The 17,003-nt window shown below is 36.2% G+C and overlaps 1 protein-coding gene across 1 annotated transcript in view; it reads left to right on the forward strand.

Moving 5' to 3' along the window:
* Positions 1-720: 720 nt before the first annotated feature.
* Positions 721-17,003, forward strand: part of ECT2 (epithelial cell transforming 2) — a 67,200-nt gene continuing 50,917 nt past the window's right edge. Inside the window, 12 exon segments of the mRNA XM_017889482.1 lie at positions 721-874; positions 4,570-4,721; positions 5,356-5,435; positions 5,559-5,651; positions 7,201-7,383; positions 9,177-9,266; positions 10,023-10,130; positions 11,959-12,032; positions 12,760-12,890; positions 13,035-13,150; positions 13,254-13,316; positions 14,607-14,829. Coding sequence (XP_017744971.1) covers positions 4,592-4,721; positions 5,356-5,435; positions 5,559-5,651; positions 7,201-7,383; positions 9,177-9,266; positions 10,023-10,130; positions 11,959-12,032; positions 12,760-12,890; positions 13,035-13,150; positions 13,254-13,316; positions 14,607-14,829 — 1,291 coding nt within the window. The 5' untranslated portion in view covers positions 721-874; positions 4,570-4,591.

Below are 17,003 nucleotides of genomic sequence, written 5' to 3' on the forward strand. Positions count from 1 at the left end.
CTTAGTGGGCGGAGGGGGGCAACGAGGAGGCAGTTTGGCTCCAAAATTCTAGAATCTAGTGGCATATTTTATTAAATGCAAGCCTATCTTTTAAAAAATCCGAGAATTTTTCTAATTTCTAAGAATTGATTCTAACCCGCGATATTCCCTAGATGGGAGCGCAGAGCTTTAAATAATAGGATTTAAATAAGAGGCTGCTGATTTGAAGTCCACCTGTGGAGCCCGAGTTCTAGGACCGGTCCTTGGCCCTGCCACACGCCAATACAACTATCAAAGTCAAAATCCCTTAACTCAAATTTAAATACATTCGTAAAGCAGAAAGCATCCCGATGGGAAAATCCTACAGCTCACAGCAACCAGCAGGGAAACATTTATCTCTGGCGGCACTGATTTAAGTTTAGAAGATTTGGTATCGCTTAAAAAAAAAAAAAAAAAGCTGGGTGGGGCCGAGGAGAATCCACCCAAACTTTCCTCAGGAAATAGGATGTTTACCGAGTAAATACGCGGTAGTCACAGAAACACCTGCTACTCCTATAAGAGCTCAGGAGCCACCACCGCCACCTCCTGGCCACATCCGGGCACTTCCCGGCAAACTCCTGACGTCCCGACGCCGAGCCGTTGGGCTTATTTGAAACACACGCACAACCAATCGAGCGGCGCCTGCCGGGAGGTGAAGAGCTTCGACCAATCACCGCCCCTCTGGAGACTCCTGCCTATGGGAAAGAGGTTGACATCACACGCCAATCGGCATGGCTCTTAGAGAGAGCAGCTTACTTTTTGAATCGGTTGTGGCGGCCGCGGGCAAGGAATGGCGGTATCTGTGAGAAGAGTCGGCGTTTGAAGAGGTGGAAGTCCTAGGGCTTTTTTGAGGGTGGTAAGGACTCTGTGTGAGTGAGGGAGGTGCAAGTGGGCGAGCGGCTCCAGAGCCAAGGGCTCTTTTGCCTGCGGTCGACGTCCCCGCCCCTAGTGACCGCGAATTCCGGAGCGCCCCAGCTCTGGCTTCCCGGCTCCGGGAACTCCCTCGCCGCACCCCACCCCCAGCAGCTGGGCCCTGACGCGGAGTGGGAGCCCGAAGCCCCCAGTATTGCTGGGCATCTTCGCCCTCACCTGTTGGCTCTTTTGGACGGAAGAGTGTGGGTGAAGGGAAGGAGTTGGGAAAGGGATTTTGGCAAGCCGCGCAGCCCTGTGGCTCTGGGGACCGGCACTTGCAGCCTTTGGGGGCTTATCTCAGAGTGTGCAGTGGTTTTATTCTAGGATTCATCCTGGCTTCTTTGCGGGAAGTTTAGTTTTTCGTTTTTGCAAGATAAATCCAGGCCATCCGCCCCTCGTCCTCCCCAGCCACCCGGCACAGATGTGTCTGGCTTAGTGGTTAAAGGCGCAGCCTCTGGATTCAGCCCGGCTTTGAATACTTCTTTTACCCCTTACTAATAGTTTGACTTAGGGGAAGTTACTTAACCTCTCTGTTCCTAGGTTTCTTCATCTATAAATTGAAAATAGTAATAGTACCTGCCTCTTAGGATTACTGCAGAGATTAAAAGGTTTAGGACAATGTCTGCCACGTATTAAGCGTTAAGTAAAATGTCAGTTAATGGTAATGTTATTGTTAATAACACCACCATTATACCCAGGATTGCATTTTAGTCCTTCACCTTGGAAGATGATTGCCTAAAAAGTATTTAAGTAAAAGGAAACTTGAATGTTTGTTTACATGGCAGATGTTATCTCTGGGATAAAAGGGGGCATGTGTTATAGTGTGTTTAGTTAGAAGCTCTTTGGGTCTGTTCTTGGGTGAGAAGCCGTGTAAATTTATGAACACTGATCCTATTGTGCTTATTTTAAAGGCTTCTGGAATACAGTAACTTGAAAAAAAGTGATTAATATATTTCAATTTCTAATCAGACTGTTGGATGTTAGTCATCAAGTTACCATGCATCTCTTTTTCTCTATAAATTTTGAAGCTGTTTTGGCAATAAATTGATCATATACAGTATCAACAGGGACAATTTTAATTATTAATCATCTGCTTTTGATCATCTGCTATGCTCCCTGCCTTTTATTAATCATCTGCTTTTGATCATTTGTTGTGCTCCCTCTTAAAGAGGGACGCATAGGAGAAAAACGTAAATATTTTCAATTTTTTTTTTTTTTTTTTTTTAAGACAGAGTCTACCTCTTGTCACCTAGGCTGGAGTGCAGTGGCAGGATCTCGCCTCACTGCAACCTCCGCCTCGCGGGTTCAAGCGATTCTCCTGCCTCAGCCTTCTGAGTAGCTGGGATTACAGGCGCCTGCCACCATGCCCAGCTAATTTTTATATTTTTAGTAGAGACGGCGTTTCACTGTGTTGGCCAGGCTGGTCTCGAACTTGTGATCCGCCCACCTTGGCCTCCAAGTGCTGGGATTACAAGCGTGAGCCACCGCGCCCGGCCTTTCAAATGGTATTTTTGATTTCCCTCCTCCAGTCCTTAAAGCAGGTTAGCTCATCTCCTGACTTTTTTTTTAAACATTCTTTTAAGGGGACTTCGAATGAAAGCCACATTAATGCATTTTCATTGGAAATGGTTGAGTGTAGAAGACTTAAAATAATAGGGCTGGATAGAATTTATCATTGATTCTAAATTAAGATTGTTACAACTATTGGACCGCTCTTTTGGAGAGCCTTAGAATAATAATTGACATGGATGTATAGTAAAGCAATAAGAAATATCCATATTGTGAATATTACATGAGAATAGTTGTTTGTTGTTCACTTTCAGACATCTAATCAGTTTTCATATTAACTAGATTTGAGTTGTACTACGTGTGTTCCACCAATGTGGAAACTGAGGCTATGTGCAGGGCTGAGACAGGAAGCTGAGTTGCCTGATTTTGAAGTGGCACATGACACGCTAACAGCTGTGCTGTTATTAGTGTGCAGGTCATTACATTCCTTATTTTCAGCATCCAAAAATGATGTTGTGATACCTTATTGTTTCTTCACAGCATACAGTTTAAACTGTTACTTTGCTAAGACTCTGGAGGAAGGCATTTGTATATTTTATTAATCTGAAGAAGTAGGAAAGGGGAAAGTCTGACAAGTAGCTCTAGTTAAAGGTGGGTCCTCTGTATATTTGCCTAATATTTTAGAAATTTTCTCTCAGTAAAGTTGACTTATTGAAAATTGATAAAAATCTCTAAAAAATTTTTTTTTAGAGAGACAGGGTCTTGCTCTATCACCTAGGCTGGAGTGCAGTGGTGGGATCACAGCTCACTACAACCTCAAACTCCTGGGTTCAAGTGGTTCCCCTGCCTCAGCCTCTTGAGTAGCTACTATAGGCATCTGCCACCACACCTGGCTAATTTTTAAATTTTTTGTAGAGATGGGGTCTTGCTATGTTGCCCAGTCTGGTGTTGAAATTCTGGCCTCAAGTGATCCTCCTGCCTTGGCCTCCAGAAGTGCTGGGATTTCAGATGTGAGCCACCAAACCCACCCTGATGAAAACCTGTTAAACCTTTTATTCCCTGTCTAGCTTTTAAACTCTTTTTAAGTACTGGAAAACTTAAAAAAGGATTTTCTTTCATAGTCCAGAGTTATATTGGCACTCATCAATGCATAATTGTTTTGTCAAACCTTTTAGGGTAGAGGTGTTTTTAAAGAATTATGAAAATACTGACAAGGGAGCAGCCCAATTATACAGGAGTGGTTTAGAGACATCCACAGAGTATGAGTCAAGAGTGATGGATTGGGGGTTAGAAGACAAGCTAGGTGGAGAGTGGAGCACTAAATGCAAATAGATGTGATGTAAATTATGATTTGTGCATGAAAAATAGCTGAAAATTCATTGTTGCTGTTGCATAGATTGTATAGGGACTGGGGGAGTTACAGAGGGTGAGGGTGAATAGTTAGGCTGGGACCAAATTGTGAACTTGGTGGTGAATTTGGACTTGGACATATAAGGAGGACTCACAGAAGTTGTTAAGCAGGGAAGTGATATGGTCACATTTGTATTTAGGTGCATATTCCTGAAAACCATGTGGAGAGTGATTTCTAGAGAAACTGATGGTAAAGTTGTGTGGACCTGTTTTATTAGACCAAGTGACCATTGTGGCATTGAGCGCATAGAGAAGGGGGGCCAGATCCCAGAAATAGTTGAGGTAGGATTGATAGGAATTTTGGGGAGGGAAATGTGGGAGAGGAAAGAATAAGGATAGATCTCAGATTTTTGGCTAGGATTTTTGTGGGAGGTGTGTTATGGTGGTGTTACAAGTGAATATAGGAAGAGAAATTGGTTGAGGGCAAAGGTGTGGAGAAGGGAGGTAGAATAATATTTATGATTACAGTTGAGTGTTGTATGTCTAGTAATGTTCTATGTGCTTTTGATACATTGTTATTTTTATTATATTCCTGTGAGTCAGGTATTAGTATGTTTATTTTACAGAAAAAGAGCTCAGAGAAGTTCAGTGACTTTTCTTTGGTTCATTAAAAAAATGGGTAATAATACTTTTATAAATTCTAGGTACAGAAGAGCCTCTAATACTTATTTTGCCCAATGACCATGTTTATGTATTTTTATTCAAATTTTATTTTTTCAGCTGATTTAGAAGAATACAAATCATGGCTGAAAATAGTGTATTAACATCCACTACTGGGAGGACTAGCTTGGCAGACTTTTCCATTTTTGATTCTAAAGTTACTGAGATTTCCAAGGAAAACTTACTTATTGAATCTACTTCATATGTAGAAGGTAAACCTGTTACCTGCTTTAAAACAATCAATTTCTATTTTAATTCCAAACTTACTAGTGACTTTCTTATGATTTAATTTTAATACCAACTGTAATGCTAGAGCACAGGTATTAAGTGAATATTTGTTGACAGAATTCCTTTAAACTATTTCGTTTTTCTGAGTATTATTTAGATTATTTGTATGCTTTGCAGCTTTGAAAAGGGAGGCATCTTAATTTGGATATTCCGTTTTCTGTATGTGAGGGCGGTCTAGCTACAACATTGTTAGCTAGAAGTTACACAGTCATGATTAGTTAGGTGAAGAGCTACTTTTTCCTTTACGACTTTATAAATGGGTCTTTCCTAAAATTGTATGCACTGTTGAGGAGGATGACTATGTAAGATAGCGCATTCTCTGGCTAGGAGGAATGATATTTGTATACCCTGCTACAATATGGTTTCTCTCTCTCTAAAGTGATATATAGCCAAATATTTTTGTAGTAAGTTGGGAGTTGAGTCCTATTAAATTTAGAGAAAGTTTTGATTCCCTCAAAGATGTAATACATACCAGATATAGCCAAAAGAGCGATAAGGAGCTACTGATTGTGATGTTAATTAATGATAAACATATTGAAACATTTTAAATTTTAACAGAAGAGATGCCTCAGATTGAAACAAGAGTGATATTGGTTCAAGAAGCTGGAAAACAAGAAGAACTTATAAAAGCCTTAAAGGTATGGAGTTTTAGGTTTTAGTTTAGTTTAGTTTTTTTTTTTATATAATGCAATTTTTCTTCCATCAGTGTGTTAATAGTTTCATAGCTTTCTTAACCTCATACTTAAGTGTCTTTTCCACAGACTATTAAAATAATGGAAGTCCCTGTTATAAAGATAAAAGAAAGTTGTCCTGGAAAATCGGATGGAAAATTAATAAAAAGTGTTATTAATATGGTAGGTCAAAGCAACTCATTGCATGTGGCATGCTGCACTTCCCTTGATTGTATTAGTCTACTTTCTGGTGATTGGAATTGGGCACAAGGTGTATTTTGTGCAATCTGAAGCTTAAGAAATAGAAACTGTTTTATACTTTAAAAATTTGGGTGTTCTGGTACCCAAAACTGTAGCATATATTTTAAATAATACCAAATTACTTTATAAGGGTTTCATTATTAACTTTAAATGACACAAAGATCTACAAAGATCTACAAAGATCTACAAAGATCTGATAATTTTCTTTTAAACTCCTTAGCTTCTTTTTTCTCATTAATTTTATATTTAGTCTAAATTCTTGCTGTATTTCCAAAATTATAAATCACGGTAATTTATAGTCAGGGAGTTTGCTTCAGCATATGAAATAATCTCATTCTGGAATCCAGGTGTTTTAGTTTGCTAGGGCTGCCATAACAAAATACCACATAGTTAATTGCTTAAACAGTAGAAATTTCTTTTCTCACAGTTCTGGAGGCTAGAAGTCCAAGATTAAGGTGTGTGCAGGTTTAGTTTCTCTTGAGGCCTCTCACTTTGGCTTGCAGTCTCCTTTTGCTGTCCTCACATGACCTTTCTTGTATGTGTCCTTGCATCCCTGGCGTTTCCTCTTATTGGGACACCAGATTGGATTAGGGCCCACCCATATGATCTCATTTAACCTTAATTACCTCTTTAAAGTCCTTATCTCCAAATATAGTCACATTCTAAGGACTTCATTCTTCATTCTAGGTCAGGGCTTCAACATGAATTTTGGGGGTACATAATTTAGCACATCACACTAGCCTTGCAAATAAAATTCAAATACTTTACTGACCCATTTTGAGTTTTTTAAAATTTTTTTCGTTTTTATTTTTAATTTAACACAAGAGTTACAAGAGTTATATAGATACTTTAGTATCTTCATTATTTTTCGTGGATGTATAAAGTGTTTACTGTAAGTAACTTGTCTTTTTATATCCTACATTTGCCATGCTGCAACTGCTACATATTGCACATCTTTCTCTTATTTCTCACATGTCTACTAAAATGACTATGCTAATTTTCCTTTCTGTAAGTATTAAGTGCTATAGTAATATTTTCCTATTTTTCTGAAGATAGTTAATTTGTACAGTAAGAACTTTATGTATGGTATCATTTTCTTGGTCAGTAGTGGATATCTTTCTAATGCATCTTGATATCAAAATGCATGTACTTAAAAACTTTAGCATTCTAATTTTATGGAACTTGGCATACTCGATTTATGACTAATAAGTAAAATTATGCCTTTATAATATTGATTTTAAAATTTAAGAACTTAATTTGAATGGAGATATGTATATGTAAAAATGTAAGTACGTAAAGAAATATGGTTGTTCATTAAGTGTAATGCCGATTATTGTGTGATTGAAATTTACTTTCTACAAATATAAACGTGTTAAAGTTGATATTGAATTGATTAAGCCTTATTTAGAGAGACAGATGGATTATTTGATATATAAATAATTTTTATTTCTGCTAACTATATGATTAAAAGGACATTAAAGTGGGCTTTGTAAAGATGGAGTCAGTGGAAGAATTTGAAGGTTTGGATTCTCCAGAATTTGAAAATGTATTCGTAGTCACGGACTTTCAGGATTCTGTCTTTAATGACCTCTACAAGGCTGATTGTAGAGTTATTGGACCTCCAATTGTGTTAAATTGTTCACAAAAAGGAGAGGTAAGCATATATACATTTATTATGACATTTCAAGTTTAAATTTTATTAATGAATTTTAATTAGCAAAAAATTTGTTTGGAAAATCTCATTGATTGTTGAGAGTAAAATATTTAGAATAGGAATAATAGTAGCTACTCTAATGTGGTCCTTTAATTCCTCCATTTTAAACTTAGTAGTGAAAAGCTAAAGCCTTTCAAAGTTAAATAATGATAACTGTACATAATGCATATACACAGACATATACACAGTCTTCACTGTCTTTTTTTTTTTTTGAGACGGAGTCTCGCTCTGTCACCCAGGCTGGAGTGCAGTGGTGTGATCTTGGCTCACTGCAAGCTCGGCCTCCCAGGTTCATACCATTCTCCTACCTCGGCCTCCTGAGTAGCTGGGACTACAGGCGCCCGCCACCATGCCCTGCTAATTTTTTGTACTTTTAGTAGAGACGGGGTTTCACCGTCTTACCAGGAGTCAAGACCTCTTGATCCTCTCGCCTTGGCCTCCCAAAGTGCTGGGATTACAGGTGTGAGCCACCACGCCTGGCCTATACACAATCTTTATATCACAGTGTCTTAGAGAAGATTGCTTGCTTAAACTTGGGTTCCAGAAATTCATACATATATGTAAAGTTTTATTTTTCTCAACACAGAACAGATGCCACAGTTCCATTTTTATCAGTTACTGTATAACTTAAAATTCGAAAATTATTTTAGCTTTTTGTATTTATTTATTTAATAAATAAATAAATGATCTCCGCTTACTGCAAGCTCCGCTTTCCCAGTTTCAAGCGATTCTTCCTGCCTCAGCCTCCCAAGTAGCTGAGACTGCAGGTGCATGCCACCATACCTGGCTAAGTCTTTTCTATTTTTAGTAGAGACAGGATTTCACTATGTTGGCCAGACTGGTCTCAAACTTCTGACCTCATGTGATCTACCTGCCTTTGCCTCCCAAAGTGTTGTGATTACAGGTGTGAGCCACTGCGTCTACCTGCTTTTTGTTTTTAAACAGCATTTCAATATGAGTCGTATGAGAGTTAGTCCCTGTTTGGTTTTATTGCTGTCTTGGCATTCTTAAGCTTGCCTTATTTACTTAAAATTGCTTAGGTCTTTGTATTTCTATTGTTATACATGTTAGTAATAATAAGCACATGTTAACCTTTAATTCTTTAACATTTTGATTTGGAGTGGTTGGTTTCAAAACCCAAATAAACTTTAAAAGACCAAATTTTGAAAAATAATCATATATAATGATGAAAATAAAATTTATTCTTTTATTGTTTTTAAACCATTCTCTGTCTTTTATACACACACACACCCCCACAACCGTTGAGTAAATTATTTACTGAATATCACCATTTATTAGCTTAAAGATTAAAATTATATTTCGTTTAAGTGTATGTGTTATATTTACTCAGTGTTTATTATAAAATGCCTCTGACCTGTTTTAATAACATTAATTAGAATCATTTATAGTAGTGTATGGAATCTGAAAACTTTGCTTATAGACTTTGCTTCATGTCTGTCAGAGTGCATTTAATATTTGTTTAATTTTCTGAGAGTAAAGTGTGTTTAGATTATGTATATTGCATATGATTAAGGAATCAGGGGAAATGGTTTTATTGGGAAACTTGCAATCTGTCTTTTTGCAGTTTTTTTGTTTCATATTGAAAAATGCCAGTAAATCTTTGGATTGGGAAAGTTGAATGGCAAGAGGGGAAATACATTTAGCTTGAGAAAGTTGTGTTTGTATTTTCTACTAAAGAGAAAGCTCACATTTAAAATTGTTATATCTTTCAGCCTTTGCCATTTTCATGTCGCCCATTGTATTGTACAAGTATGGTGAATCTAGTATTATGCTTTACTGGATTTAGAAAAAAAGAAGAACTGGTAAGTATTACGAAACAAATTCAAAGCATATTTTTTATAGCAAAATTAAATAAAATTGGCGTTTTTTTTTTTCCCTTTTAGTATTATGGTTTTATTTTTAAAATATTGAAGGATAAAATTACTGCTATACCAGATTTTAAATTTTGTGAAGAAACAAATCCTGAAGAGCCTTATAAAGAGACCAGTGTTTTGTCTAGGCTGGCCTGATATGAATTAATAGAAAGATTTCATAGCAATTCTGTTTTACTCTCTTGTTACCATATTGGCTACGTTGTTTAAAGTTTTTGTTTATACATTGCAATTTCTTATTATACAAGTTCAGCCTTAAAGTATTCTATTGCCCTAGAGAATTCATAGAAAGTTCTTTGGTTCACAATACTTTGTTGTTGGAACTGATGGGTATTACTCTAATTTTGTGGGAAGAGTCTTGATGTGATAAAACTTGGTATTTAAAAAAAAAAACATATTTACACAATATGGTATTAAAAGCAATGTATTTAGGCCATAGGAAAGGTGGTTGTTTAACTTACTTTTGTGTGAAATCTTTACTAATACCACCTCTATAATTTTGCCTGTGTTAATAGGCAAACTAATCTTTTTTTTATACTTATTTTGACATAAAATTTAATAGCTTTATAAAAATCCTGTATTTTATAAATAGGAAGTATTTAGTCAATGCTAAATGAGTGGTAAACATAGTTTAAAATTTTGTTCAAATTAACCAGAAAGTCAATGTTGCTTAATATTTCTTTTGAGGTCCGATTGGTGACATTGGTCCATCACATGGGTGGAGTCATTCGAAAAGACTTTAATTCAAAAGTTACACATTTGGTGGCAAATTGTACACAAGGAGAAAAATTCAGGGTATGTAAACTTGGGTATTTTTGTGTATTTCAGTACAGTATTATTTTGGGATGGGTTTAATAATGGCAGTCTTTTACCTATTTCTTCCACAATTAAAGAACAGAATCTCAATTTTTGCTATGAGTATATTTAGTAAAATATTTTAAATCATAAGAGTGGTTAAGGTTTTCTTTTTTTTTTTAATAGAGATGGGATCTTGCTCTGTTACCCAGGCTGCTTTCGAATTCCTGGGCTTAAGTGATCCTCCTGCCTTGGCCTCCCAAAGTGTTGAGATTACATATGTGAACCACTGTGCCCGCCAAGAGTGGTTAAGTTTTAAGTAGGCAATGGAACTTGAGTGAGGTGTTGAAAGATGACTAGGATCATGGGGGTTGGTAGATGAATAACATTGTAGGAATTGTGAGAGTAGGTAATTCACTCTTGTCTAAGTGCCTTTTTTTTTTTTTTTTTTGAGACGGAGTCTCACTCTGCTGCCCAGGCTGGAGTGCAGTGGCGCCATCTCAGCTCACTGCAAGCTCTGCCTCCCGGGTTCACGCCATTCTCCTGCCTCAGCCTCCCGCGTAGCTGGGACTACAAGTGCACACCACCACGCCCGGCTAATTTTTGTAGTTTTCGTAGAGACAGGGTTTCACCATATTGGCCAGGGTGGTCTCAAACTCCTGACCTCAGGTGATCCGCCCACCTTGGCCTCCCAAAGTGCTGGGATTATAGGCGTGAGCCACTGTGCCTGGCCACCTAAGTGCCCTTTATAAGAACAGAGCTCTGCTCTTATAAAGTGGTTCTAAGATTTAACTTAAGATTATAAAAGGAGAAAATACTCTTATTAGGATGGGAATCTTAGTTTAAGATTGTAGTTGAATGTCTTCGCAAGTTTTATGATTTTTCTTAGTCTCCCTTAGTGTATTTTTGTAGCAAATGATAATTTTAGTGTACTCTTCAATTTACCCTAAATATTTCAACTCATGTATAAGGTTTTAGTGACTTAGATGTCTTCTTCTGTAGTGCCATCTTGAGGGTGATACTTTCAAGGAATTAAACGTGAAGAATGGAGAAATAGAAATTTAATGAAGNCTCCCGCGTAGCTGGGACTACAAGTGCACACCACCACGCGGCTAATTTTGTAGTTTTCGTAGAGACAGGGTTTCACCATATTGGCCAGGGTGGTCTCAAACTCCTGACCTCAGGTGATCCGCCCACCTTGGCCTCCCAAAGTGCTGGGATTATAGGCGTGAGCCACTGTGCCTGGCCACCTAAGTGCCCTTTATAAGAACAGAGCTCTGCTCTTATAAAGTGGTTCTAAGATTTAACTTAAGATTATAAAAGGAGAAAATACTCTTATTAGGATGGGAATCTTAGTTTAAGATTGTAGTTGAATGTCTTCGCAAGTTTTATGATTTTCTTAGTCTCCCTTAGTGTATTTTGTAGCAAATGATAATTTTAGTGTACTCTTCAATTTACCCTAAATATTTCAACTCATGTATAAGGTTTTAGTGACTTAGATGTCTTCTTCTGTAGTGCCATCTTGAGGGTGATACTTTCAAGGAATTAAACGTGAAGAATGGAGAAATAGAAATTTAATGAAGATGAACTTCAGAGATATATTTATTTAAAATAAAATAAGGAAACAATTTGCACACCATGGAACTTGTTTTAAAGTTATTTTACCCTAACTTGTATGATTGGAAAACAGTTTGTTAATTTTTAAATTATTTTGTTACAAAGCAGATAGTGATCTAAAACTGCAAAAAATTAAGTATGTTAACTGTTTAGAAGTTCCTTGAATGCAGTTATTTAAGGAGAAAATTCATTGTAATGTTTATATTTTTAGGTTGCTGTGAGTCTAGGTACTCCAATTATGAAGCCAGAATGGATTTATAAAGCTTGGGAAAGGCGGAATGAACAGTAAGTGTTCAGAAATTCAGTAGTTCATTATGTAAATTAAACATTCTGGTTTAAAGATAAATCCTTGTGCTAAAAAAAGTTATTTCATAGATAGAAAAAATGAATTCAGTCTGAGTAGCTTGGAGAATAAAATCTAGGAAGAACAAAGTTATAAAAAATTGAAAATTGAAGGGTAGCTTTGATATCTTTGGATTTTACCTTGTGAAGTAATTTTGACTATTATAAACATTCTGAAATTATTAGATAATAGCTAAATAAATCTGGGTATTTGGATTTTGTTACATATTTTTAAAATTTTATGTTGTCTGGTTACATTTTAATTGGTGCTTAAAATTTATTGCCTTGTTTTGCTTAGTTTTCCAAGCTCATGATTTCTTGCTGTGGCACTTCATCATTACTTAAGATTTCATGAAAGTTATCATTACTTAGATTTCATGAAAACCTTGGAACACAGTACATATAAATCTTCAAATAATAGAGAAAAAGATTGAATCTGTTGTAAAGCTTATCTGTGATCACATTTTGTCAGAAGTTACTTTTGGGATGACTGAGGACACATCAATTTTTTTAAACTGAAGTTTTTGTGAACATTTCAGGACCAAATGTTAAACCCTTCCAATAGATAGATTATGCTAAGACCTTAAAAATTGCTATAGGTTGTAAATTGATATACCTAACACTTGAATTTAAATTAAACTGGTTTTAGAAGAGTGCATTTTGTTTTTAGGGATTTCTGTGCAGCAGTTGATGACTTTAGAAATGAATTTAAAGTTCCTCCATTTCAAGATTGTATTTTAAGTTTCCTGGGATTTTCAGATGAAGAGAAAACCAATATGGAAGAAATGACTGAAATGCAAGGTAAAATTTAGCATAATGTGAAAGTTATATATATTTTAGTCCCTAGGCCTGCTTAATCACTTCCTGGTCAATATACCTCTTAAAAATTTTGAGTTTGGAAATAAGTAGCTCGGCTTATCTATGCTTATGTGCATTCCTCTTTAGGAGGTAAATATTTACCACTTGGAGATGAAAGATGCACTCACCTTGTAGTTGAAGAGAATATAGTAAAAGATCTTCCCTTTGAACCTTCAAAGAAACTTTATGTTGTCAAGCAAGAGGCAAGTAATTCTAGAATGTGGTTGGTTTTTAAAAACACTGTTAATAGTTTCTCTGATAAAATAAATGTAAACTGTTTATTAAAATGTTTTTTCTCTCACCTAGTGGTTCTGGGGAAGCATTCAAATGGATGCCCGAGCTGGAGAAACTATGTATTTATATGAAAAGGTATGCTTTTAACCCCTTAGTTATTCTGTGAGCTTGATTGTTTGAAAAGAACACTTTTCTGTCCAGAAGATTTGGAGAGCATGTTTAGGAATTTCAGAATGATTAAAACAATTGGGATATCAAGTTATCTTAGTCTGTGTAGATTTAAGTGGAACGATTCAATGTAATGTGTATTATTTTAACCCAATATATGTTGTTCTGTGCTAATTCTTGGTGATAACATTATGAACAAGAACACTATCTTCAGAAACTTAGACTTTTAATGGAAAGATAGATTTGTACATAGTTATTATGGGGAATGATGTGTGCCGCAATTGAGTGATATATTTTAGGTAGCCTCACTCTGAGAGACTCAGGAGGGATTAAAACAGTCAAATAAATGTTGACCCAACTTAGTAGGACAATTAGGTAAGGACATTCGTTAGAACCCCAATTGGGAGAGGGTATGAAAGCTTTGAGAGTACATTAAAATAACAAGTAGTTTAATATGGATTTAAAATACACTGTGGGAAGGAAGGCCAACAGATAATGGATAGATAGAATCAAAAAGTTTTTAATACATTAATGAGCTTGGATATTATCCTAAAAGTATTGGGAGCCACTGAAGAAGGATAAGGGGAGAGATGTCATTAAAAAGATGAGTTTGATAGTAGAATATAGTCAAGGAAAATCTAGTCTTTAGGGTGGATCTTGGCGAAGAGTGGTATCACTCACCAAAATGACATAAAGTTATGAAAGTAGGCTTTATGGGAATATTTACTTTAGGATTTAATAACTTTGAATGGAATATTGAAGATGAGTTGTTTCTGTAAAATCTATATAGTACCATATTGTGTTCTCTTCAGACTTCAAAATGTATAGTTCTTAAAGTTTAAAAAGTGTGCTTTAGATTTAGGGAGAGAACTCTTAAAAATCAAGAGTTACTCAGCACATATTAGGAAGCATTGTGTCTAGGCACTCTGCTAGGGATACAGTGAACAGACTGTGAATGATCCCTGCCTTCGTGAAGTTTATGGGCTAATGAAGGAGCAGACAGTAAACAAGTTTACAGATGAAAATGTAATGGTGATAGTGGCTATGAAGAAAAACGAGGTGCTCAGGGTTAGACAATTACAGTGGTCTCTTGACTATTATGTTTTATGAAACTTCTGAATTGCCTGGTAGAGTGTAGGGTTATAAAATTATTGTGCAAATCCAGATTTTGTCAGACTTGTAAATATATTTTTCTCTTGTTCCTGTCTCAGTAAAGAACCATGGAAGTAAATTGAGCTTTTGTGCTTTTGATTACAGGCAAATACTCCTGAGCTCAAGAAATCAGTGTCAATGCTTTCTCTAAATACCCCTAACAGCAATCGCAAAAGACGTCGTTTAAAAGAAACACTTGCTCAGCTTTCAAGAGAGACAGACGTGTCACCGTTTCCTCCCCGTAAGCGCCCATCAGCTGAGCATTCCCTTTCTATAGGGTCACTCCTAGATATCTCCAACACACCAGAGTCTAGCATTAACTATGGAGGTAATTCACATTTTTAAAAACTTGTCTTTAAAGTTTAGTGGAATGGAATAATTGTTAGAATGTAGATAAATCCCTGATATAGTGAATATGGAAGTCTTTGCCTTTAATTACCTTTGTTCTAGCTGTAGGGAAAAGACACATGAATAGTTAAGCTTAATAATGTTGCAATTTAATGACTGCTTACTACATGCTAAATGCTTTATATATGTTGTGTGTTTATAATAGATTTTATTATTCCTGTTTTACAGATGACTAAACTGAGATACAGAGAAGTTGAGTAATTTGTCCAGGGTCATATAACTAGAGAGTGATAGTGCTGTTCAAAAAGCAAGCAAAATCACAGGGGAGGTCACATAAATTATGGAGAAAATAGGTAGAATGAAGTCAGAGGAGGGTGAGTTCACTTTGTGCTGAACTGATACAGAAAGGCTCCTATAATTCTTCCTTGGTTATCAGTATTTCCCTCTCATTTTGATTTTTAGTCTGTAAACAAATGTGTTTTCTAGATTTAAGAAACAAATCTCTGGACCTCATGACACTTTTCATTTATTGTCCCATTTTTCTGTTCACTTTCACATCAGTATACCTTGATCTATTGTCTCATTTCCTTGATTCTCATTGTCCTTTCAACCCATTCTAGCTGATCTGCAGTTCTTGTTGGGGAGACAGTTTTTATGCATTCAACACATGAGTAGCTACTCCTTTATGGACACATTTTTTTTTTTTTGCTTTGCTTCTGTGATACTGCTTTCTCATTTCTCGTTCTCCCTGGCCTCACTTCTTTTTTTTCAATTCTAAATGTTGTATGATCCTCCTGAGTCATTGTTTCTTCTCTATTGTACTCTCCCTAAATTATCTTAGTAAATTATATGGTTTTGAAAAAAAATTGTATGCTGATAACTCCCAAATTTGTCCTCTTCCCTGTCAAGCTACCTACTTTGTACTTCCTTGTCCATGTCTAATAGATATCTTAAACCTAACATAACCAAATTAGAACTCTTGATTCTTTCACTCTTAATTCCTCTGTTCCTTTGCTCTTCTTCATCAGTCTTTTCTGTAAAAAGGATCTCTCTTAGATGATTGCAGTAGTCTCCTAAATAATCTCTCCCTTTTAATTTGTGCCGTTGCATATGCAGCACTTAGAAAAGTCTTTAAAAATATATAAATTAGATGATGCCACTCCTCTGCTTTAAAATCACTTAATGGCTTTGCATTACTGTAGCTTTTAAGTCCCTATGTAATCTTGCCCTCATCTACCTAATCTCATGTGGTACTATGCTCTCTCTAATAATGCCTGTACTCTCTAAGCGTCAGTCATACCATCTTTGTTATTCTTCAAATATTTGTAGTACATCTGTACCTCAGGACTTTGTTAGTTACTCTGTCTGCCTCAAGGAAATCTGAGTGGATTGTCTGTAAAGTTAAATTCCCCCACTCCTTTCTGCCAACCCTGTGACCTGGTTGTTGTTTTTAGTAGTAGTTCTTACGATAGAAATTATAGTACTTGTTTACTTCTTTATTATTTGATTTGCATCAAATAAGTAATCTTTAAGAGAACATGAACCTTGTCTGTCTGATTCTGTGTTTTATTCTCAGATCCTAGTATAAAGTGGGTATTCATTAAATACTTAAGGAAAGAACTGAAAGTGAATTTAAGGTTGGCCCAGAAAATTGAAATGAGTTTGAGAATATAAAGAGGAGCAAATATACAGATAATAGCATACAAATTGAGTTTTTAGGGAATAATGGATAGAATAATGGATAGTTTGCTTGGAATGTGGAGGAGTAATAGTTAAATTAAAAATGTTAATTTGAGGCCTAGTATTAGATCACTTTCAAATAAGACTGTAATAGCTGAGCTGTATACGGTCATCAACAAGGAATTTTAGAAACTCCTTGAGCAGCAGAGAAATTGATTGAATAGATAATTCATAGAGAGTTGTTCTGAAGAATGATTAGAAAGACGGCAGTTTGGAGACAGACCATGATGTAATCTATTACAGTGGCTTCGGTCATGAAATAATAAGGTGCTGAACCAGAATATGTGGTGGTTGGAAAGAAAAGTAAGAAGCACAGGAGAGGCTGGGCGCGGTGGCTCAAGCCTGTAATCCCAGCACTTTGGGAGGCCGAGACGGGCGGATCACGAGGTCAGGAGATCGAGACCATCCTGGCTA

This window comes from Rhinopithecus bieti, unplaced genomic scaffold, assembly GCF_001698545.2.
Source record: "Rhinopithecus bieti isolate Rb0 unplaced genomic scaffold, ASM169854v2 scaffold_18353, whole genome shotgun sequence".
NCBI lineage: Eukaryota > Metazoa > Chordata > Mammalia > Primates > Cercopithecidae > Rhinopithecus > Rhinopithecus bieti.